General features: G+C 35.4%; 1 protein-coding gene across 1 annotated transcript in view; it reads right to left on the bottom strand.

Moving 5' to 3' along the window:
- Nucleotides 1-19528, bottom strand: part of LOC131436438 (probable chitinase 2) — a 32983-nt gene extending 13455 nt beyond the window's left edge. Inside the window, exons 1-2 of the mRNA XM_058605159.1 lie at nt 18705-19528; nt 5451-5615 (exon numbers count right to left, since the gene is read on the bottom strand). Of these exons, the coding sequence (XP_058461142.1) occupies nt 5451-5615; nt 18705-18786 (247 nt within the window). The 5' untranslated portion in view covers nt 18787-19528. The remainder of the gene's footprint in view (nt 1-5450; nt 5616-18704) is intronic.
- Between the last annotated feature and the right edge of the window lie 6695 nt (nt 19529-26223).

Raw genomic sequence — 26223 nt, 5'->3', positions numbered from 1 at the left:
GAAGGGTCTGTCTGATTTTATATCATATGAATAAAATTTATGAAGTTTTTCGGACAAATATCGAATAAGACGTTCGTAATCTTCCAATCCATCCACCAAGACTCGACATTCTCCTCTTCGTCCGATTTGAAATGAGACTTTTACTTCCGGGAGAAAAGTAGAAAGCTCAGTACGGAATGCTTTGAAGTCGGAAATCATCACCGTCACTGGTGGCATAGATTGATGTTTCTTCCCAGAACGACAAGCGTCCATTTTGGGAATTTTTGAAGAATTTTCTTCTATGTCGCTACAATCGGATTCAGGAAGAATCTCGTAAATATTGTTAGACGGCATAGGATCAACGGAAGGGAAATCCGTCCGTTGTCTTTTATTTTTACATTCAGATTCTATAAGATCGTGAATGTTATTAGAAAAATGTTGAATAACGGATTGTGATTTATTCCGTATTGAATTATTTTTAGCCTTAGGCTTGTTGCCTTTCCGGTTGGACGCAGGCATTTTTGAAATTAATGAAATTTTAAATTAAATTAACTAGGCTAAATTAGTCTTCGATTAGACTCCTAGCTAGCCTTAAAAAAGGCTGATTAATTTCTTAGTCACTCTAATATCACTCTTTGTATCACTTAGTCACTCTAATATCACTCTTTGTATCACTTAGTCACTTAGTTAGTGATTCAGGTAGCCTTGAAAAAGACTGAAGCCTTGAATCAATGAAACTCTAGGTAGCCAGAAAAAAAAAATTCCAGGAGCCAAGAGCTATACGCGTGCGGTGCGAACGACTGTTCAACACCGACTGAAGTACAGTATTGTGTAGTGAACAATAGAACGATCTCGAAATGAGTGAATCAAACGAACAAAAGCTACCGCCGGTACGAAGATTATGTTGACTTCAGACAGTGCAAAATTCGATTTTCGATACGAGAACTTGAAGGTTTGCTTAAGGAGCAAATGCATCTTGACATTAAACGTGTGCATTTACTTCAATGCAATAAGAATAATAATGTTGTTTATATCCAGTTCTATAAAGAGTTGGATGCAATTCAATTCGCTAAAGACAATAATAATGTGCACTATGTGGAGCATGAAAATATCAAGTGCAACATTCCAGTATATATGGAACATAGTGCTATAGAAGTGCGTGTGCATGATCTTCCCTCAAGCGTCATCGATCCTTATATTCGCGCAACTATGCAATACGGAGAGATTCTCTCTATCGAAAAAGAAAAGTGGAAGAATTTTTTTCCCCGGTATTCTAAATGGCGTACGTTTGTTACGCATACGCTTGAAGAGACATATACCTTCTTATGTGACATTCGGTTAGGATACAAGAATACCGTGCAAATCACTTGTTACCTATGACAATCAGATGGCCACATGTCAATATTGCCAAAAAGCTCTTCACTACGGTAAGCCATGTGATAAACTGGACAAGGAGACAACTATACCAAAGGACAACGATGCTTCCTTCACACCAACCCCAAGCAACCCCAGTACACCTGTGACAGTCACCAACAACAGTGAAGCATCCCCTTCAACGAAACCATCCAACGTAATCCATATAGAACAAAGTACACCAGCTGCAATTAACAGCTTACCATCTAACCAACCAGCAACTGCAACCAATGTACAACAATGCGCATCTACAGCAACTAGCAACGAAATCAACAACAATACCACGGCAATGGATGACGAGACGAACCACGAACAAACAGCCCCTCAATCCTCGCAGAAGGAAAAGGGAAGCTCCTCTCCCCCTAGAAAAAAGGTGACAACGAGATCCAATACAAAAAAAAATTATCTAAAAACTCAGCTAAATCGGCCACGTACAGCTTGTACGCAAATAGGCCTGAATAAAATATCTTTTAAATAAAACATATGGATGTGGACGAAATGTGGTTTCAACAGGACTTATTGAAAGGACATTTCAACGACAACATTATTTCGAGAAATGAACCGAAAATTGGCCTCCCCGTTTGTGTGATTTCACGCAACTCGATTATTTTTTGTGGGGAAGTGATCGAAAATTGGACCTCCATAATGACCTTTGTGAATAGTCATGGCGGCCATATGCCCGAAATCATATTTAAATGTTAAATGCCAAGAAAATCTACCAAATAAAAAAATGGTTTTATTTAAATTTCAAATCAGCAAGCCCATAAAAAACACCCTTTTGTTCAGCCGGTTAAGTGAACTAAAAATAATGCACCAGTGTAAATGAAAGGCTAAACGTCAGATTGAATTATCGTAAAGGTTGATTAGGGTTAGAGTAAACCGTAACCATAAGTACCACTTGGGTGGAAATCTACCTCACAAGAGTGTTTTAGGGTTAAATATTGATATCCTCTTATAAACAGAATTTTTTTTATCTGTCTTAAGAATAAGTTATTAATTTAATTAGTGTATACACACTAAGATTCGATTCCATTGTTCGGTAATTTTTTTGACGAAAACTTTCGGTAATCAATAGAAATTACCAATATTTCGGTACATGAACTTCATTTTACAACAATTATGCAAATATTTACCGGACGATCAGTTTTACGCAAGTTTTCATTACAAAATTCTGTAAATAGATATGCAATTCAAACGGTAAATCTGAATAGTCGCCGAGTACGGTAAAAACCATACCGTCCGAATGGTAAAATTATCTTCCAATAACCGAAATTCTGTGAAAACTGATTGTCGTGAAACTAACTGTAAAACAGTTCAGTGTCTTTTTATTAACCAAACGAAAAAAAAGGTGGGTGGGTAATGTCAGAGACATAACTGGATGTCGTGTATACGAAAACAATTGACATGTTCCTTAACACTTCCGAATATCAATTAGTTGATTATTTGTATGAATTATGAAAGCATTCCCCTTTTTCACATTTTTCGCAAAAACAAAGAAGGCTTCACTTGATCTCGATTACTGTGAATTTCACACAGCGAAAAATGCACAAATCTAATCAAACAGTTCTAGATTTGCACTAAACTGGGGATTTTTACCTTCGATTTGCGAAGAAGAAATTCTAATAGTTCTTTAGAAAACTTTTAGAGCCATTGGAATGGCTGATTTTGTATGATGCTCTCCACCGTTGTCCCCTTTTCGTTGCTTTTTCACCAATACAAACGACTAGCAGCTGTGACGTAATCGCTCTTGTCGGAAGCGAAACTAGCTTTGCAAACGACACAAAACACATCTGCTCGCAGTGGCGCTAGAATCCAAACTGATCCAATTTTTGTTAAGAGGTTTCTTTTTACGTGATTTCGTTTGTAGCTTTTTCACTAATGGGCGGTCCAAACGGCTAATAAAATATCAGCATATAGAATTTTAAAGTCGATTATTTCATTTCGGATTTGCATTCCATTGAAAAAAAATTATCAGGTTGCTGTACGGGATTCATTCATGCCTTTCAGAAGGACCAAATTGTGGAACTCACTATGATATTAATCACTACTCGGAACATTTTTCTAGAACGATTTGTTGTACAGCAGCAGATATTTTGTTCTCTTCCTCAGAACGCGTTCTGATTGGCTGGTGTTGACATGGGTCAAATAAGACATGTTTTTCAATAGTGTACTATTGAAATACTTCAATACTTTGGCTATACACGTTTAAGTTGAAAAATTTCGATTATATTGGTAGTTAGATTATATAAATCCTTTCACAGATCACTGAGCTAGGAGCTTTGAAAATACGAGTAAGGCAAACGCGCCTTATGAATTATCCTCTTTGATACTCGTTCATACCAAACATTTCAGAAAAGTTTAATTTTGAATAATTTGAAATTATGTCACACAATTGAAAATTTTATCATAATATTGTGATCATATTTCCGATGGCATGTAGCAAAAATTATGTTGATTCGTTAGATACAACAAGAGATATTCACGATCAAAAACTTATCACTCTTTCAGAGGGTAAATTTTAAAAAGTCGCCCCATAGTAAAGTAAGTCGTATTCACGACAAAAAATCCTGAAGAGTCCATCAAATTGATTGAGATACAGGTGCTAAAATTTTTTAAATATTTGAACCGCTAAAGCTTTTTGTTTACTTACGGATTGTGCAGTGTTTTGGAAGGCGCTCATAATTCCGGTCAGCCGGAACACTTGACTCTTATTTTTTCGTGGAATAAAACCATAACCACAACAGGTTGGAATTTTCTTCATTCGTTTTTGTGAATTTGTGTTGTTTTTTTTAATTCGAAAATCCAGAATTTTAACCAAAGGAAAACAAAAAAACAAAATATTACCGAGCAATCAGTTAGATTCATTTGGTTTACAGTTTACAGTAGTTGTTTGACATTTCAGCAATTACCGAACGATCGGTCATCAATTTAATTACCGAACAGATTACCGAACGTTCAGCTGTTGAAAATTCGGTAAAAAATTACCGAATTCTGCGAAATTTTCTAAGTTTGTATGATGGGCGGCAAGTTCCATGAAATATGGGGGGACACAAAAAATTATTAATACAGATCATTGATCTTTGTAATATATAAAGAATTGTTATAAAAGAAAAGGAGCGGTTAGATCAAATAAAAAACAACCAAGTAAAAATCACAAACATTTTCCCTACTATTCCAGTAATAATAAATATTCGAAAGTGGTAAAGTATAGCACATTTCACAGTGTAGTAAATTTTCAGTAACTTAGTTAAGATGGATGATGGATTAGGGAGACGAACTCGGGGATAACAGAAAAAAAGTGTTATATCATAAAATATTTGTAGCAAATTTTCTAATAATTATTCCAGTTGCTAAAATATTGGGGGGCATGACCCCTCCGCAATAAATCTTTGCCCCCCATAGTTGCCGCGCCTATATGATATGATTGTAATATTCAAAAAAAAAATTACAGATGAGTTGCATAGACTCACGAATATAGAACCTTTAGATATAATATCACATAGTATTATATCCAAATTCCGATAAAAATCGATGCACTCTTCAAAGAGAATCGAATCGCTGTTTGAATTAGTTAGAACGTTAGTGTATAGGTTCCTCTCCTTTCTTCTATGATAAGCAGGTTTATCATTGCCTACATAAAATCACAGAATTGTGGATGCTAGTGATGTCCTAATGGTAAGAACAAAATAATGAACACAATAAAACTGAAAAATTTATGACTAAACACTCAAGTTATGTAAATCTCAACAAATTCATAATACCGTAAATATTAATATATATATATATAAAAAAACACGCAGAAAAAATTGTGTTAATCAGTTCCGTAAACAGTATTGCCGTGAAAAAATACGGTGACGAATTTTATTTAGCACCATGGATGATATAATTCATTTCCGAGCATAAGGCAAATGATTTTTTTTTTTTGTTTATCTAAAGCATCAATCGAAGCAAGAGGGAATTATTGATTAAAACCATTCAATACTATTAAACGACACCAGTTTACAGCAGTTACGGACGGCGTATTGAGCGGATATCGATTACAGGAATATTGTACTTACCGAGCGATCGGATAGCATTGTTGTCGACGTCCAGACCGGCGAATGCGTAGATAGCATGCGTGCAGAGCCTCGGGTCAAAGTGATCTAAGCTGTACGATGCCGAACCCTTCCGGTAGACGGCCCACGTCGAAATATAGCATACAACGACGCGATCATGGTCAGTCACTGGACCGAAGGGTGGAGAACGGTGGATGTGGGCGCGCCAGGTACATGGAAAAGAAAACAAACAACCGGAAGAAATTTATTTTTTGGGCTACTTTATAAGTGTAGTGATTTCAACTGGGTAATCAGAGAAAGGGGAACCAAGCATAATAGTCTCGATAAACATGTTTCTTCCCCTCTTCTTTCGTCATTGAAACCGTACAAAATTTGCAAGTTGAAGGTCAGTCAGGTGCAAATTTCTAGCATGCGTCATTTTCAATCCGTTTAACCATGCTATCGAATACCGAATTTTATGTTAAAATAAACCAATTCTACAGTAATGCAATTCACTGCTCCGTAACACCCGGAACATTTCGATATAAACCAAATTAAAATTATGCTTAAAATTAAACTGATGACACACAGTCTATTAGATGCAACTATTCCATAGATGAGCCATAATATCCATGGAATAGTAGCATTTAATAGACTAAATTCAAACGTACTAAGCTTGATTCTTTCGAACAATTGAACTTATCAAAGTAATAAATGTAATTACTAACTTTTTAAATCAACAAAAGTTCTAATTCCTAAAACATTAGTTAAAATGGTAGCTGTTGTATCAAATACATTAGCTTAAATTTTCCAGAATTTCGAAAACCGAAGAACAGTCTCATCTTTCGATTTAAAAGTATAAGAAGAAAAGAGATGAAAAAATTTCTGTCATATGCAATACGACGCCGTACGTTGCCTCAGAACCAAATTGCTGTGCCACCAAAAAAGAGGTGTGGCGTCAAATCGATGCATGTAATTGGTTCGACATCGAAGTCAAAAATTGGCACATCCTGCATAACCAAGATGTGATGCCGAAAGCACATTTGTATGGCTGTCCAAGATCCAACTAAAAGCTAAGTAAAATCTGGTTGAAAATGTTGACATAGGGTAATTATATCATATGTGATCTAGTGTACTGGAACTTAGGGTTCATTCTGTATTTTGCAAAAGAAAAATTAGTTTGGTTCCGTCCTGAAAAAGTTTCCGTAGGAAAAATAGATAAAAAAATTTAAATTTTGCAATAGGTTGTAATAATACCTTATCAGCTTTGATAGAATTAAATGTAATTAATTAATTCTTAGCGACAATTTCAATACAAAATTTTTCAATATGCTTGACATTGCAATATCATCCATCGCTTGTGCAAATGCGATAGATATATTTTTCCAGTCGACAAAGTTCGCTTTGGTCTATCGATCGTGCAAGACACGAGAAATCACTTGACCAGTTTCTACTCGGAGCTACAGAAACTGTATCAAACAGAGCCTCGGTCACATTGTGCCTACGTGTGGTAAGCAAATTAACACTATCAGTCCGCAGTGTGTTTAACTGAGACACTCAGAACACATTCTGAACTGCGTTGTTAATGTCGTAACAGATTGAAATTTATCAAACAATACACAGAAACAATATATTGAGTTCGACTTAACTACAATCAACCATGCGCTTCGCTGAAAACGAGCTACTAAGATCTACAAAACCATCTTGAAAAATATCACGCTCGTTTACACGTATGTATAGTGTTTTCGTTTTCTAGACTCTTAAAAGGATGCCTTGATTACACTCAAATTCGAGCGATTGCAGCCGGTGGTGCTGCACCACTGAAAACAAAAACGGCATAAACCAATACGATCTCAATTATCATATTTAATGGCTCTAATCAAAGACATCATATTAACAAGATATCCAGCTCTCACATTTCCCGAACAAATAATTGGCAACATCCTTTTTTGCGAGCATGTCGCCCTCAGGTGAGTCCGCATCGAATCTCATACATAGAAGTAGGGGAGAGAAATGTCAAATTCGTACGCGCCAAAATAGCAGGGCCGCGCACCCATACAATTGACATGACATGTTGAATGAGACGCCGTGCGATGGCGTTGCTGAACTGAAGATTGAGATCGCTCCAAGCTGACAGGGTCTGCTCTAATGTAGGTATGTTCCACGTAGATTTGATGGAATGATGCATCGTTTCATAAAAGCTAGACTAGAACAAACTGAACAACTAACAGAATAATTGCATCCCAATTATTAAAAAACCCTTCTTAATCCACCTAGTGGTGTGATAATGCCTTTCTCTTCTTTCATAACAGTCTCATGAAAATATATTTCAAACCTTCATTGAATAATTTTGGACACTAATTTCGACACCAATTGATTCAGATTGATTCAAGTAGCTCACAAAAGCATGCTTCAGTGTTTATGTCACACAGTCAGCATCATTTTTCCAAACTAGTGCTTGACATTTGCGTTGCCTATTTGTATGAGAACAGTGATGCTAATCCAAAAAAAGCCTCCTCAGTCCACTTAGTGGAATTTTCATACATCTTCAATCACCATAGGGGGGGATTACATGAAATTTTCGAAATCGAAAAAAAATTTTTTGATGCCAAAAGGCTTAGAATTGCATGAAACGTCGAGATTTAGTGTCATCTCGAAAAAAAATTTTTTGAAAAAATCGACTTTTTGGGACTCGTTTGAAAGCTATTTTGGAAATTTCATGTACTCCCCCCTATGCGATTTTGGAAATTTCATGTACTCCCCCCTATGGTGCTTTTTCAAGATCGAAAATTATCAAATTATCCCCTTACGCATGTCCGATTTAGCTCAAATTTTGCATGAAGGCTTTTTTCGAGGTGCTTAAACTTTTGAGCACTAGAACTTAACAAAATTAGAGGTGATCCCAAAATATTGGCACCCTTATATGTATAAGAGCGCTAAAAATCAACGTGTTTTGTCGGTTACGTCACATATACCATCATATATCTGGAACCAAAAGTCACTACCATTTGATCTTCCAACTTGATGGGCCATTGATCATAGATAGATAGAGCTTTGGGGAACGATAATGGAACCGGAAATCGAAAGTCGGTTTAACCGAAGTCAGTGAAATTCACTTGAGGAACTGTGTGTGTATGTGCATGTGTATGTGTGTGTATGTGTGTGTGCACTTTTCGAAGATATTTGAACGCGCTCAATTTTCTCAGAGATGGATGAACCGATTTTAACAAACTTGGGCTCGTTTGAAAGCTACTGTCAGGCCATTGATCAAGTTCGAAGATCAAATGGCTGAGACTTTTGGTTCCGGAGATATGATTGTATAAGTGATGTAACCGACAAAAAGCGTTGTATTTGAACGCGCTCAATTTTCTCAGAGGTGGCTGAACCGATTTTAACAATCTTGGGCTCGTTTGAAAGCTACTGTCGGGCCATTGATTAAGTTCGAAGATCAAATGGCTAAAACTTTTGGTTCCGGAGATATGATTGTATAAGTGACGTAACCGACAAAAAGCGTTGTATTTGAACGCGCTCAATTTTCTCAGGGATGGCTGAACCGATTTCAACAAACTTAGGCTCGTTTGAAAGCTACTGTCGGGCCATTATTCAAGTTCAAAGATCAAATGGCTGAGACTTTTGGTTCTGGAGATATGATTGTATAAGTGACGTAACCGACAAAAAGCGTTGTATTTGAACGCGCTCAATTTTCTCAAAGATGGCTGAACCGATTTTAACAAACTTGGGCTCGTTTGAAAGCTACTGTCGGGCTATTGATCAAGTCGAAGACCAAATGGCTGTGACTTTTGGTTCCGGTGATATGATTGTATAAGTGACGTAACCGACAAAACACGTTGATTTTTACCGCTCTTATATGTATAAGGGTGCCAAAATTTTGGGATCACCTCTATTTTCGTTAAGCTCTAGTGCTCAAAAGTTTAAGCACCTCGAAAAAAGCCTTCATGCAAAATTTGAGCTAAATCGGACATGCGTAAGGGGTGCTGCCCGGTGGTAAAGGTTTGACAATTTTCGATCTTGAAAAAGCACCATAGGAGTACATGAAATTTCTGAAATCGAAAATATTTTTTGATGCCGAAACTCTTAAAACTGTATGAAATATCGAAATTTAGTGTCATCTCAAAAAAAATTTTTTTTGAAAAAATCAACTTTCTGGGACTTGATTTTTGATATTTTTTCTAAGTCCCAAAAAGTCGATTTTTTCAAATATTTTTTTTTCGAGATGACACTAAATCTCGACGTTTCATGCAATTCTAAGCCTTTTGGCCTCAAAATTTTTTTTTCTATTTCGAAAATTCCATGTACTCCCCCCTATGGAGATTTTTCAAGATATATGAAAATTCCACTAAGTGGACTGAGAAGGCTTTTTTTTAGAGTAGCATCACTGTTCTCATACAAATAGGCAACGCAAATGTCAAGCACTAGTTTGGAAAAATGATGCTGACTGTGTGACATAAACACTGAAGCATGCTTTTGTGAACTACTCGAATCAATCTGAATCAATTGTTGTCAAAATTAGTATCCAAAATTATTTAATAAAAGTATGAAACATATTTTCATGAGACTGTTATGAAAGAAGAGAAAGGCATTATCACACCACTAGGTGGATTAACACTCCAAATACCAAGCCTCAAAAAAAGTTGGAACGGTAACTTTGAGCTGTTATAGCTCAGCTGTTTTTCAACGAATCTCAATAAATTTTACACCCTCGAATTTTGTGAAGTTCGTAGATTGATTCCAAAACTTTGTAGCAGACGATTGGTAAAGGAAAACCAATGAAAATTTGATTTTTTCCGTTCCAAGTTTTTTTCACGCGCCCAATATGCCCTATCTGCTTCCCAATTTTCGTTCCTTTGGCTTAAACGTCGCATAGAAAATATTGAATACTTCAACTTTACCGAGTCATAACTTTGTTGTTAGTCAACCGATCTTCAAAATTTGTTCACCATTGGAAAGGTACTACTTCCAAAAATAAAATGCACTAAAATAAACTAAAAATAGGGTTGTCTACCCAAAGTTATAATGAAAACTGTATATAGATGTCCTAAGAAAAGATGAAACTTTTTACAATGATCGTAAATATCTCGAAATTCAAAGCGATGACCTATATATTTTTATACATCATTCGATTGCTAGTGATACCAGCTACAATTTTCGCTCAACTACCATTCCTGCACAATCAAAAGAAAACATCAAACATTCGATGAATTTATAAATATATATGAATTTTTCATTTTTTTTCACATGTTTGTATATAACTCAAAAATTAAAGCGATGACAGGTACATTTTTTTGATTTAAAATATTGGAATCATTACCAGAAACAATGTACTGATGATCAAAATTATATATCCGTTCAAAGAATCTCAAGAAATTTGGTTCAAAGAATCTCAAGAAATTTTTATTATTGGAAAAATTTTGCCAAAAAAAAACAAATAAAAATTTTGAAATTTTATAACATATATTTTTTTATTATTTTAGTTGGAAATTTATTATGAACAAATTTTACAAAAAACTGAAACTTGGATTTCACTGAAAATCTTAAAAATTTTGGTAAATATACCTAAACTCTAAAAATAACTATGTTTTTGTATTGGACAATTTTTATGCACAACCCAAATGGAATTGATAACTACTCAAATTAGGTTTTTTTGTTTTAGGTTTTCCGTAAAATCTCAAAAAATCAGTAGAAGATCGGAAATTTCAAAATTTCTGATATATATTGCGATCCAACGTTGCTGCAAATCAAAGTGAAAATATTGGAATCCGTTTTGATTTCATCTGTTTCAAAGAGACGTAGAATTTGTTTCTATTAATAAAATAAATTTTGTGACAACACGAAAATTTTAAATTATTTCAATGGCTGTACAATAAGAAATAGAAAGTAAAATTATATGAATTTCATATACTAACCCATGGCAAAAGAAACCAACTACATTTAAAAAAAAATTATTGCTTGATTTTTGTTTTACAAACAATTAAGAACAAAAACATGTATCTTAAATTTTCCGCTATCCTAAACAATATCAATTATAATCGATAGAATATTAAAATTTAAATATCACAAACTTAGAATAATTTCGGAATGTATAGAGTTCGAAAATTTTTTGAATTTTCTATTAGTAAACAATTCAGAAAAAGTAGAATTCTGAATTTAGCACAAAAAATCACACAAAATTAAGTAAAACTTGATTTTATCCACCTAGTTGTGTAATGATGCCTTTCTCATATCTCTCTTATTCTCATATAAAAAATGTATTCTTCAAACAGTTTTGTTTGATCTTTGAAAAACATGAAAGATAGTGCATGAACTAGTGTAACCTACAAAATGAAACAGTTCTCAAGTCGGTTAGGCCATCTTTCTCAGTGAAGTGAGTTCCACTATTTCAGGTTCCACTTATGAATCTGGAATCGCCCCGAATATTGGCTTTGCAGCAGCCTTTGCGATTAGCAACAACCAACCAATCTATTTGCAGCTTAAAGTTGTCTTCGTCTCGAAAAACAACCTCTTCGTTTGAATGCTTTTTACTGACGGAAACCCTACACCTATGTTATCAGAACTAATTGGCTCAAGTGGCATATTCCCCTAGTTATTTGGAGATTTGCCGCTAGCTTCTAATCAACTTCCTGATGGGAAGGGAAGGATAAACGGAACATGGAAGGGAATTGGGAATTGGGTGAGCACACAACATAAAGAAATAAATCGTCCTGCATCCCCGAAAGGATGCTGAACGATCTGCAGGTGCCCAAATGCGGTTGCTAAAACCTCCAACCAGCGAGAGGCCTTGGAGATTTTACAAAAGCGACACCATTCTGCATTCCCCGAAGAATGCGAATATTTTTCAATGAAAAAACCCAATAAATAAAAATAATCTAAAAAATGTTTAAAAAATATCTCCTTCGCCTTATTTTACAAACATGCTCGAAAATATTTTCTGTCAAATACAAGAAATGGATTTTTTTCGTTTGCTCAATGTTAGATATAGCAGTTTAAAAATAACCTGTTTTTGAACTAGTTTTGCTCATAACTTCGGTTCAGAAAACGCTATCTGAATACGCTAGTCATTAAAAAATTGGTTTTAACAAACTCTAAAAGATGTTCAAAGATACCTATTCGAAAAGAGAAAAATATAAAAGCTAGAGCAAAAAATCTGATTTTTTGAGGAACATTCTAAGTTGCTCTTTAAAAATAGCTGTAACACTAAAACCGTTGCAGATACTACTATGGTGTCCTCAGCAAAGCTGCTCGATATAAGTTTATCTACAATTTTGCCGAAGAATGCAGTACTCTATCTCAATACATCCGGAAAATAAGTTTTGGATCACCTTAATAATAAGAGCCACCCTAATACCATGTACATCGACATATGGCTTATCTTCACTGATCATTTCTTTGAAGACAGCTCTAAAGTATAAGGTTAAGCCACAAATGTTTTTGTCTCCCTAAATTGTGGATCCGGACCACTGTACAATGCAATTTAACTCGGAAATTTTAAAACTTCCGATCTTTTACCTATTTTTTGAGATTCTACGGCAAACCTACAACAAAATCAGAATTTTAGTAGTTATCAATTGCGTTTGGGTTGTGCATAAAAATTGTTTAGATCGTTTGTCCAATACAAAAATATAACTATTTTTAGAGTTTTAGGTTATTTACAAAAAATTTTAATTTTTCAGTGAAATTCAAGTTTCAGTTTTTTCTGTAAATTTTGTTTATAATAAATTTCCAACTAAAATAATAAAAAAATATATGTCATAAAATTGAAAAGTTTTGATTTCAAGGTTTTTGTCAAAATTTTCCCAATAATAGAAATTCTCTGTATTTGTACCAAATTTCTTGAAATTCTTTGAACGGATATATAATTTTGGTCATCAATACATTGATTCTGGTAATGATTCCAATATTCAAAATAAAAAAAATGTACATGTCATCGCTTTAATTTTTGAGTTATATACAAACATGTGAAAAAAAAATGAAAAATTCATATATATGTATAAATTCATCGATTGTTTAATGTTTTCTTTTGATTGTGCAGGAATGGTAGTTGAGCGAAAATTGTAGCTGGTATCACTAGCAATCGAATGATGTATAAAAATATATAGGTCATCGCTTTGAATTTCGAGATATTTACGATCATTGTAAAAAGTCTCATCTTTTCTTAGGTCATCTATTTACAATTTTCATCATAACTTTGGGTAGACAACCCTATTTTTAGTTGTTTTTTTTTCAGTGCATTTTATTTCTGGAAGTAGTACCTTTCCAATGGTGAACATATTTTGAAGATCGGTTGACTAACAACAAAGTTATGACTCGGTGAAGTTAAAGTTTTCAATATTCAATTCGCGTTGCAGGTGCCGCATGAATGCAGATAGGGCACGTTTTGAGCTTGAAAAAAAACTTGGAACGGGAAAAATCTGATTTTCATTAGTTTTTCCTAAAAGATCGTCAATAATGATATACCTAAAATAATCTACAAACTTCACAACATTCGAGGGTGAAAAAATTATCGAAATTGGTCAAGTAACAACTGAGCTATGATAGCTCAAAGTTACCGTTCCAACTTTTTTTGAGGCTTGGTGCTTCGCGTAACTTTTTTAGGCTTGGTATTAGGAGTGTTAAGAAGGGTTTTTTACTATGTATTCAATATAACGATATATGTTATCTTTGTTGTTAACTTTTTAATATCATCGGATTTGCGCAATGATTGATTTTTATCATTCAATTTATAATCCTGAAAGACAATCAATAACATGGAAAAAGAAAACATTCCAAATAAAACTTTTCTCCGAAGCTAGACGGAAATTGATAGGTTGAATGAAGAGATAATTTAGTAAAATAGAGTAATCAGAAGTGAAACATTGAAAATATCTGATAACTGAAAGAAAAAAGAAACTCCTGAAATTGTAGCCTTTTACGACATGGAAGCAGGAAACCAGAGGATCTATTCTTGATTCATTTTATTCTGCCGGATTCCACACGGGATCTAGGCTGGTACTGTCCGGAGAGAGCTAACGGTTTAAAATTTTGAACACGCTTCACCTTGTAGTTCCGGATCCGGAAGTCGGATCCAGACAAAACTCGATAATAGCCTATGTAACCAATGGACTTTTCATTTGAGTTTGGGTTTGTGAAAATCTCTTTGAAAACCAAGTAAGTTATGCTTCTAAGTTTTTGAACGCTATTGAAAAAAACGGGAACTGGCAACTGGTACAGCTGAAATCGATTGGATTGGCCAGTTATTGACATAACCTAAAAATTGAAACTATTTGGAGTCTAATTTAGAAAAAAAAATCCGCTTTTTAAATTGTTGCTCTGAATGACGGGTGGAATTGAAAACTTAGTTCACCTTATAATTCCGAAACCGGATTCTGACAAAATTCTTGATCAACTTATTGGATCATAATATCTTTCAATTAAATTCGAGTTTACGAAAATTGGTTCAGCCGTTTTTGAGAAACTGGCGTGATTCCGGATTTGGTCACATTTCCGGAACCGAGTACTGTAATCTGGTATAGCAGAAATCAATGTGTTTGGTAATTCCTACCACACCTGCTCAAGCAGAGAAATTCACGGCTAGTCGAAAAGATTTCGATCGATTTTTCAGTGTCTTGTTTAGGATCATGTTCCTGACATTTTATTTAGTCATCAGCCTGTAATTCCGGAACCAGCAGTCGCATCCAGATAAAATTCGGAAGGTTCTATGGATTTGTAAGATCTTTAAATTACATCTAAGGTTGTGAAAATTAGTCTGCACTCTCTGAGAAAATCAAGTGCAATTATTTTTTATTTCTATTGAATCGGAATATGGATCCGGATGAAATTCAATAGCAAGCTATGAGACTATAGGACTTTTGATTTGAATCTAAAGTCGTTTTCGCTTGAGAAAACTGAAACTGACCCAGGGTAGTTTCATCAAACAAACACTTTTCATGAAACTGTGTTGATTTCGCACTTAGCAACGGGGGTTTGAGCAAACCTGATATAACAACCAGGTTCGAAACTGGCTCGATTTTCAGTTCAACAACGTTAAAACTAGGTTCGAAACTAGCTTCAAACAAACGGTTTGACAGCGGTTAGGGTGGAAACTGGGTTAGGTTTGGCATCAAGCGAAAACGACATAAGTTCATGAAAATCGGTTAGGCGGTTTTTGAGAAAATCGAGAACACGTTTTCATATTTTAAACAATTTATTCCGTTACTCCCGAACCGAAAGTTCGATCTGGACGAAATTCAATAGCAGGCAATAAGACGATACTTTTCATTTGAATCTAATGTTGTTTTCGCTTGGTGCCAAACCTAATCCAGTTTCCACCCAAACTGCTGCCAAACCGTTTGTTTGAAGCTAGTTTCGAACCTAGTTTCAACGTCAGTGAACTGATTTTCAGAGCCAGTTTCGAATCTGCTGTATACTCTATGATCAAAAAAGATCCGGAATTTTCATTTTAAAATTCCCGCGCTTGTCCAATCGGTAAACTTTTATTCTCTCAACGTTGGCAACACTTTTATACACATTCTGTCAAATTTTGTCGCATATTGTACGATTAGTTTTTGTGGCCAAAGAGATGATTTCCAACGCAGATAGTGACCCCACATTAATCGAATGCATCATAACTGGTGATGAGGTGTGGATCTACGAATATGACGTCGAAACCGCACAACAATCGACCGAATGCGGCTTCGAAGGCGAGCCGTTGTTCTAAATTTTCATCCATTATAAAAATCGCCACACGAAAATTTTTCAACTTCTAACAAAAACTAATCGTACGATATGCGTCAAAATTTGACAGAATTTGTATAAAAGTGTTGCCAACGTTGAGAGAATAAAAGTTTTCCGATTGGACAAGCGCGGGAATTTTAAAATGAAAATTCCGGTTCTTTTTTGATCATAAGGTATATCACACACTCCCGTTGCTAGGTGCGAACCAAACACAACTTCGTGAAAAGTGTTTGATCAAACTGTCCTAAATCAGTTTCAGTTTTCTCAAGCGAAAACGGTATAAGTTTGTGGAAATCGCTTCAACCAACTCCGAAAAAATCGAGTGCATATTTTTGTTACATACATACATTCATACATGCATGTATGTACATACATACACGAACTGAGTCGAATAGTATATGACACTCGGCCAAAAGTCGGTTTTCACAGTGATTGTATAGCTTTTCTTTATGAGAAAGGCAAAAAAGGCAAACCCGCTACAATCGACACGGATTTTAACATTCTAAGCAGTACGATAACGACGACGACAATAAAATGACGAAGATGCTATTTGTCAATTTGTCAAGGAACTGCCCCGCAACGTCCGCTGGATGGCAATGAAAATGTATCTCCTTCTAGAAAAAGGGTCACAAATCCTTTAAAAGAAAAATTGATTGAATTTTGAAACACATAAAATAATGCCTTGTTTATCTTTTAGAATTATGAGCCGTGCCAAATATGAACAGAATTATGAAATGCATAATATTAAGTTCAATATTTGCAAGAAAGTATCTGAGGATGGCCTGCCCAGTGTGCGGTAGTTAGAATAGATTTATTAGTTTTGTACTATGTTGTTCCAATCGTACTGCTAGTACAGTACTTGGCAGTATGATTTAAACTGCTTGCTTCTAAAAATTTCTAAAATCTAGAAAAATATTCTTCAATATTCAATATTCACTCCGTTGCAAAACTAAAAGTGTTCTGTAAGTAGCAGAAACTTTACGTCTGCTTAGCGGTTCAAATTGAACTGCCGAGTTTAGCACTAAGCAGTTCAATTTGAACTGCTCTGCACTGATGAGTCAAAGACGAAACGTAAAAATAATGAAAACGGTTATGTGCCCTAGCACAAAATTTGGCTAACCCCTAAATGACCATACCTGCATCGGCCAGAAATAGTCGAAAACACGTTTTCGTTCGGCGCGTCAGAAAAGACATTGCACTCCGTTGCAAAACTAAAAGTGTTCTGTAAGTAGCAGAAACTTTACGTCTGCTTAGCGGTTCAAATTGAACTGCCGAGTTTAGCACTAAGCAGTTCAATTTGAACTGCTCTGCACTGATAAGTCAAAGACGAAACGTAAAAATAATGAAAACGGTTATGTGCCCTAGCACAAAATTTGGCTAACCCCTAAATGATTCTTCAGAATGTACTTGCGACCTATGCTAAAAAAATACTTTTTTCAGAACTACCGAGTATTTCATTGTCTATTGCATTTAGCATAACATTATCTGAGATTACTAGGATTTGGCATAATGATCGTTTGCCATAACGTCAAATTCATCCAACATGCGAGAAACGCACAGGAGGGGTGCGCGATAGGTTTTGAGATAAACTATAGAAAACAAAGGAGTTTTATCAAAAATGTGTTTGTGTTTTTAGTTTTTAACGCATCAGCGGTCTTTTCAGGTGTTAACCATGCAATTTATGTTCAACGTATGGAAATAGGAAGAAGTCAATGGGGACTAAATCAAAGCCATACGGCGGGTGACCAATCAGTTCAATGCTTCGAGCGGTAAGAAAGTCGGTTTGATTGACGCGGTATGTGAGAACTCGTAGCGTCGCATTGAATTCAGAAATCCATCGAAATACGGAGGACCGCGACGGCTCGATGAAGTTGATCGGTACGGTATTTCATTTTACGCCGAACCAAGTTTTACATTTTTTTATTGAACTGGTGCACCACGTCTTTTAAGATAATGTTTCGGATGAACGTCAGAGTCTTGGATTTTACCACTTTGAACCCACATTTTTGTATTTTTCCGTTCATTAGTATTCCTGGAATAGAAGAACCCGCTTTTTATTTATTTTCAGAATTTATTTACAATGCTTCTGGATAACCAAAATTGGGTCTCGTTTTTTAGGCAACATTTGTGTCATAAAATAACTTGCCACAAATGCCATAATCTATTTTCAAAAAGTTTTCACCGGTCTTCACTATCATGATGTCGTTTCCTGTGGTCTCAAACAGGTTTAGCTGTACTGTTTTATTATATAATAAATAATAATCGAACCCCGAATAGATACATTCCAAAAATATTATAATCTAATCGAACAGCTTCTAGCCAGTCTCATAACTGAATATTAATTAGAACCGGTATACTAAAACCCATCGAATGAAATTGTCTATCTGAAACCAATCGGCTATATTTTCATCAGCTTTCTCACTTGTCCCAATTCACCATCCACTTTTCGTCGTACTACATTTCGATAGTTGGATGATAACTAGGTAGTTCGTACAAATAGGATTTTTTTTTCGTAAAATGTTCGAAATTTAATGAAATATTCTGACTTACCTGTGCTTGCAACTATTCGCCCATTATCGTTGACACAAATGGCAAGCAAAATAATCAATGCAATCGAATATTTGAGGTCCATTGTTGATACTCCTGTTTCCAAACAATCTCGGTTTTGGTACGTACGAAATACCTTGTACCTGATATAAATCAACACACTTGATAACGCAGCTGGTCCGAACCCGCTATAGTCGTTCGAAATTTACTATTAGCCTTCCTTTTAAGAACACACCTTACCGAGCAGACAGAAAGTAAAAGTGCTTTATGCCAGCCGGAGTTTTTGCATGCTCAACACGTTAAATGCCACGATGCACACGAATCTTCCAGATACCTGCTGCACACCAGCAAAGAGATCGTTGAGCTATGCGAGCAACGGAAAACGCGTAAATTGGCGAACAAAGACCCTGGTGAGACCACTACTGCAAGGGATGGCGGAGGTGGGCAACAATTAAAACTCGCGAATTGCTTTCTTGTGTTCCACCATGCACAATACACACACACAAACAACCAGCGAAATTCGGTGTGCCCCGTGACGTGCCCACTGCTCGATGGCTTCGCGCCGATGTGTTCCGACTGAATTCACAACACGAACTGATTCATAAAATGGTTCAAAATGCCGCTGCATGAAAGGAACTCTTGTCTCTTGTTCGTGGGAACGGCGCAAAAACCGGTTTGATATGTTATGGATTCGTTTGAAATAAGCTTGAAAGGTAGTTCCATCGGTGCTCGTGCCATGGACTAACTCTAGGCTCTGCAACTTTTAGCCTCCGACTGTCGGCGCGTACGTACACTACCGCGTTGCCCATGCGCAAAGTGCATAGTACTCAATCGAGCCACTAAACTAAAGCGTGTATACGCGTAAGAATGTTCTGAAATGAAAGGAAAAATGATTCATCGTAAATACGCAGGTAGTGGCTCGATATTAGATCAAATTAATAACTGATTCATCAATGTTTCAATTTACCATTTATTTCCCCAACGTATATTTTGACTAGTCAAACAATGGTATTGTCACACCGTCATTATCATCAAAAACAATCGTTTAACTGCAATCTAATGGCGTTTTCGTTTTTAATTTGCACTACACCGGTGCAGTGCTACACTGAGGCATGAATAAACGAACAAAAATGACGAAAACATAAACAGTAACCATTGACTACAATAAACGATTCCATTTCACAGAGCTACACCAAACTTTTGATGAGTGCTACACCAGTGGTATCGGTGCAGAAAAAGTGTAGCACTGGTGTAATACAATTGGTAAAAACGAACGGTTTCAGTGCAGCTTTCGCTACACCAGTGTAGTGCAATTTAAAAACGAAAACGACATAAGCATACCGCAATCCTGCAAAGTTACCCGGAAATAACCACCCTTACAGCGATCGATACTACTCAAATTACATAGCTCGAGTGCACCGAGACTATAGCGGAAGTAACGTGTCTGTTGTTTTGCCAATGGTATACAGAAATTGATCACCAAGGTAACGTAAACAACCCTATAACAGAAGTGCAGACATAGATATTTTTGTTTAAATGAAAGTAACTGCTTAGAACTTAAAACAAATTGTGATCATCCACAACATCAGTATGTCCTGTATTTCTCTTTTGATGTTCAGTAAAAAGTTTTATGGTTACGATCTGTAAAAAATTATTTTCTCTGAACGATCTGTTAACTTAATCCACTTTACTTTATCTGTCAACGAACTACAGGATTCCAGCAAACCCTGTTAAAATATTACAGAATACTCGTTTTCATTTTACCGGCATCGTTCATAAAGTTTGAAATATTATTTTTTCCGATTCGGTAAAAGTTTTACCTGCGAGACGGGTACACGCAGAGAAAAATATTGTAAAAATAACTAAATTTTGGTTTCACGCAACGATTTATTTTGTTGAAATAGTGACGAAAGAAAATCTGGTTTGAAATTTCAAAAATTGTTGTTTGAAGCTACAAAAAAAATATTTGATTTTGCTCAGTGCATTGGTTTGTTTCAAGAAATATTTTGTTAAAAATAACAAATAGTTTACTTGCGCATTCCTGTCAATTTCCTGACAAACAATTTCATGGTAAATTTAACTTTCAAAATAAGTTTAAAATGAACTAGCTTTAGATAAAGATAATATTATTAGTTCTTTGAATTTATAAACTTGGTAGTTGAAATGAACGATAAGATTCAAACCTAAAATAATTAAAATTTCAACAAACGCTTTTGTTTGTTAAAATCATACATTTTTGTTTGTCATTATTTTTAAATAGAGATTTCTTGCATACTAATTTTCAATGTAATTTTTTGAACTAGTTTTATTTCGATTTTTATCAATTTTCAAATTGTTAATTGCTTCAATAGCTGTTGGGCCCTTTTTTCGTGGGACGATCAAGTTCCTGCATCAAATATTTTCTGTAAAAAACGTGTTATGTAATGTAATGCAAGTTTAGTAATATTCCGAATTATCCATACGTACACTTCAACTGTTAAAAGACCCCAAGGAAACGAAAGAAACACTTAAATTTTCCTTCTAAAATACGTGCAAACTTTTTTGATCATCCACTGGAGCAAAATTGTCTGACTTATAAGAAACAAAACTGATACGGTTAATTCAAACAATAAACTTAGTTGCCATTACACAAATAAGATCATAGATAAAAGAACCAATTGTTTTCTTGATATAAATGTAAAACTCGATTGAATTAACAAATACGTTACCAATAACTTCAACTCAACTTTTGTTGACATGTAATAAATGGCTGATTTATTTCAACGATAAAATCTGCCGGAACAAACCAGTTTTTCGATAGCCTGAATGAGAATTTGTCTTCAAATCAAATAGATATAATTGTTAATGTAGAAGGGAGAAATTGGTTCAAAACAATCATATTCTAGACGCAGAGAAATTGAGCATGTTTAAAATAACAAAACAGTCAGTAGTTTTTTAAATTTGATTTATATTCATTTCAAGTTATAATATGATTGTTACAAACCAATTTCTCCCTTCAACAAAAACAATGATCTCTGTTTGATTTGAATCAACATTTTTGTTCAACCATACGAAAAATATATTTGTTCAGGCTAAGTTTATTTTTGCATGTCAACCAATGTTATCGGCAATGTCCTTGTTGACTCAATCCTGCTATACCTTTATATGAAGAAACAACTTGGTTCAATTGATCTACACGCAAAGAAGTTGAGCATGTTTAAAATAACAAAACAGTTAGTAGATTAAGCTAGATCATGATTGTTAGAAACCAATTTCTCCCTTCAACATGAACAGTAATCTCTGTTTGATTTGAATCAAAATTTTGGTATAACGAAACGAGAAATATATATATTTGTTCCGGTTGAGTTTATTTTTGAAATGAACTAACTATTTATTACATGTCAACCAAAATTGAGTTTACGTTATCAGCCATGTCTTTGTTAATTTAATCCAGCTATATCTTCACATCAAGAACAAGCAGCAATGTTTTCTATATCAAACCAGATTTTCTTTTGTCACTATTTTAACAAAAAAAATCGTTGCGGGAAACCAAAATTTTGTTATATTTACAATTTTTTTTCTCTACGTGTAGCTTGAAATCAACAGAAATCATATTTTAAAATCTACTGACTGTTTTGTTATTTTAAACAAGCTCAATTTCTCTGCGTGTATAGTAAAAGTACCTATAACAAGAGTGGCTACAGCTGTTCGTTTGGAGTGACCTGTGAATTACAATGTAAAGCTAATGAGGATTATTATCAAAAATGGATTACAATGGTTCCGACTGATTTTATTGTTGAAATAAACTAACTATTTATTACATGTAAAGTTGAATTGATGTTATGTCCATGTTGATTTAATCCCGCTATATCATTATATCAAGTAAAAATATGCTATTTTTATCCATGATCTTATTTGTGTAATGACATAACTAAGATCACTGTTTAATCAAACCGTATTTGTTTTATTATTTAAATACCAGAGCAATTTTCCCCCGCACATAAAGTAGAGCATTTTTTCTTCCGCGGACAAAGTTTGTACACGTTTTATAGCTACATATCAATACCTAGAAGCTATGCAACAATTCTAGCGTATGTACTGACAACCAATAATATTTTTGTATAACACATTTAAATATCAGGGCTTGATTGTGGTACATGAATAATCCGGTCGTCTCACGACAGAAGGGTTGACATTTCTAATATCAATCAAAAGCTTGGTTTTCAAAAATTTCAAAACAAAAATAAAAATAGTATCAAAATATGACTTGAAACTTAGTCTGAAAGAAACCATTTTAGTTTTTAAACCAAACAATTAGATGAGATAACTTCATATAAAGTTCGTTCATTTGAAATTAATTTCTCAAATTGAATTTACTGTGAAATTGTTGTCAAGAAATTGACAGGAGCGCACAAGTTAACTATTTGTTATTTTCATCAACATATTGATTGAAACAAAATAATTCACTCCTTTTTTTGCGAACATGGCACCCTCTTGCGAGTCCGCACCAAATCTTGTACACACAAGTAGGTGAGAGAAATGTCAAAATCAAGCGCACGAAAATAGCAGCACTGCGCACCCATGCAATTGACATGATATGTTCAATGTGATGCCGTGCGATGACGTTGCTGAACTGAAGATTGAATTCGTTCCAAGCGAACATGGTCTGGTGAAACTCAAATTTGATTATTTTTACTTTTTTTTCTCTGTGTGAAGGAATAGGTGTTGCAAGGAAACACTCAACTATACGATGCTTATGTCCGATTTGACGTATTGAAATAAGTGTTGTTCTATAACACAAAACTTATAGGCGTAAATTGAAGCCAAATGAGATTCAAACGATTTGAAGAAGAGCTATAGCCAATAAGCCGATCTCTAAATAAGTAGGGCAGACCAGAACTAAACCGAACACGAGACTAAACCAGTCTGCTAAAATATCTTATTAACCAGGAATCATGGATTGACATTGTAAACGCACGATTGACACCAACAGACAGTCCATTGGAGCATGGTTTCATTTTCGTCGCATTCATTCAGATATTTTCAGAATTGGCGCCCTACTATTTTCGTTCTTCATCTATGGGTGAAATTTTATAGTCCAGTTCAGCCTAATGCATATTTTTCCAAATCATAAATTAGGAATTGTAGCTAATGGTTGAAGCTACACAACGGTATAGGTAACTTGGGTAAAAACCTAGTTGTAATAGATGTTTTTGTCGATTTCCGGTTTAGCCCCAGTCTCCCCTGGAACTAGCCAACAATATGTGCCGTTTCCATCGTGAAAGAATTCAATCGCTGTTGACTTTAAACAGTGTAAAATTCGATCTTCCATACTTGGCTTAAGAAGCAAATGCATCTCGATATATAGCATGTTCATTTGCTTCAACTCAACAAGACGAATAACGTAGTCTATATTCAGTTCAATAATAAGTCGAAAGCCAACGACATTACTGGAAACAACCAAAATATGCTCTATGTGGAATACGATAACATCAAATTCAGCATACCAGTGTAAGTCAGTCACATGTCACAAGCCATCAACATCCTAAATGTCCTTGATTCAACCTTTTTTTCGACACATTTATGCAGCGGATGAACTACGCAATATTTTTAATCCGGCTCCGGCCTATTGACTCTGATAAAAAGTTCTAAACATACGAGAGTTAAAGATGCTGCTAACTATGGTATGTAATTTCTCCAGCTCGAACGAAATCTCGAACCTTCCTCAGAGGATTCATTAGCTTGGGAACAAAATCGATCTTTTTGACAGTATACCACTCCAGAATCACCTTGGACTAGTGGCAGAAGACTAAAATGAGGCCGAGTGTGACTTTGTCCCTAAGCTTGTGGATGAACGGCAAAATATGCTCTTTCAGGCATTCTTCGATGTAAACTTCGAATGTCATCGTTTCAGACCACTAGTGCAAATCGTTTACCAAACCATGGCATTCTTCCCTGCATCCCAAATCCCCACGTCCAGTTGCGATGTACAAGTTTTCATCGGAAAGCTGTTTAAAATCGATTTTGACGTATGTTTCGTCATCGATCATAGTACAGACCTTGAATTTCGTCAAAACACGGTCGTACAAAAGCTGTGCGTGTTGTTTGGCCACAGAACTATGCTTCATGTGCCGGTTCGCATGTTTACTGGCTTTTTCGACTTGTATTCTTCCTTGATGCGGATTTTCCGCACCGTTTGAAAGTTGACGTTGTACCTTCTGGTCACATTTCGGATCGAAAGGCCGGGGTTGGCACCTCAACACCTTGTTGCGCAACTGACGATCCCTGGTTTTAATTTTTCGCTGATTTATTTTGGGTTTTGAGCACTCGATATTGTTGATTTCGGAATCTTCTGCAGTTTAGCTGGTTTCCAGAGTAAAACAAGACAGTATCTGAACGGTATATTAAACAGTAATTATCAAACCGGTATAGTTTGAGAAAACGTGACAATTTAGCCAAGAGTGGACACTCGCTAGTAGGCAAATTTTTAAATAAGTCTGATCCGGGTCGATGCTTGCACTAATTTGATCCTAAAATATCGACAAAGGCATGATTTTGGAGGTCGGGGGTGAGTAAAAATTTCTGCATTCGTGCTAATCTTGGTAACTTGATAGTACACATGAAACATAAAAGTATTTGAAATTCATTGACTTCCCAAAACAGCTTTCCAGCAACATCTGACTTGAAAGAAATATTCAGAAGTCTTGATTCGAAAGTTTTTTTTTACTGCTAAATAAAAAAAATATTTCAAGAAGATGGACTTCTACTGTAGAAATTCATGAATATGATCTATCCAAAAAGGTTAATTGACTCATTCGTGACGTGAAGTATGTTGGTGAATAGGTAGGGGGTCGAAAGCGAGCGGCTGTACTACGCACTCCACCAAGTAATTGGAATGATCTGGGAAGGAGAGGAAATGCCTTCGGACTGGTATCATACGCCCTATCTACAGGGTTGCCACATTTAAATCTGAATTTTTCACAAGAAAAATCTGTACATCTGTATCAGGAGATCAAAAACCTGTATTGAAAATCTGTATGTGGAATGTGGTAGGGAATCGAAGCAGAACGGAATGAAAAAGTCTTTCTTGGTTTGAATTTTATGATGTTGTAGTTGGAAAATGGCTGGAAGTTATTTTTGAGTTTGAGCTCTTCGAAATGATGAAGTGAGCATAGAAAAATCCTTATTAGCAGATAGAACATCTGTGTTTACTGTTCTTGGTGTCCTTATTTATGTAAGTTTTACCCTCTTTTAAGAATTAACACAAAATCAGGATAATGGTTTTACTTCGAGAAACAACAGTACCATGAAGCATAACACTCTCCAATACCGCTTACAAGGTGCTTTTTAGAGTTCTGTTCAGCAGCCTGCGTCCATTGGCAGAATCCTTTGTCGGCGAATACCAATGCGGCTTTCGAGAAGGACGTTCAACGGCGGACCTTGCGACAAATTTGTACACCTTGTACACCTTGCGACAAATTCTCGAAAAATTTCGGGAGTACAACTTGCGGACTCATCATCTGTTTGTAGATTTCAAAGCTGC

Source organism: Malaya genurostris, chromosome 3, assembly GCF_030247185.1.
Source record: "Malaya genurostris strain Urasoe2022 chromosome 3, Malgen_1.1, whole genome shotgun sequence".
NCBI lineage: Eukaryota > Metazoa > Arthropoda > Insecta > Diptera > Culicidae > Malaya > Malaya genurostris.
The sequence above is the reverse complement of the archived record's forward strand: the minus strand, read 5'-3'. Positions and strand labels throughout refer to the sequence as shown.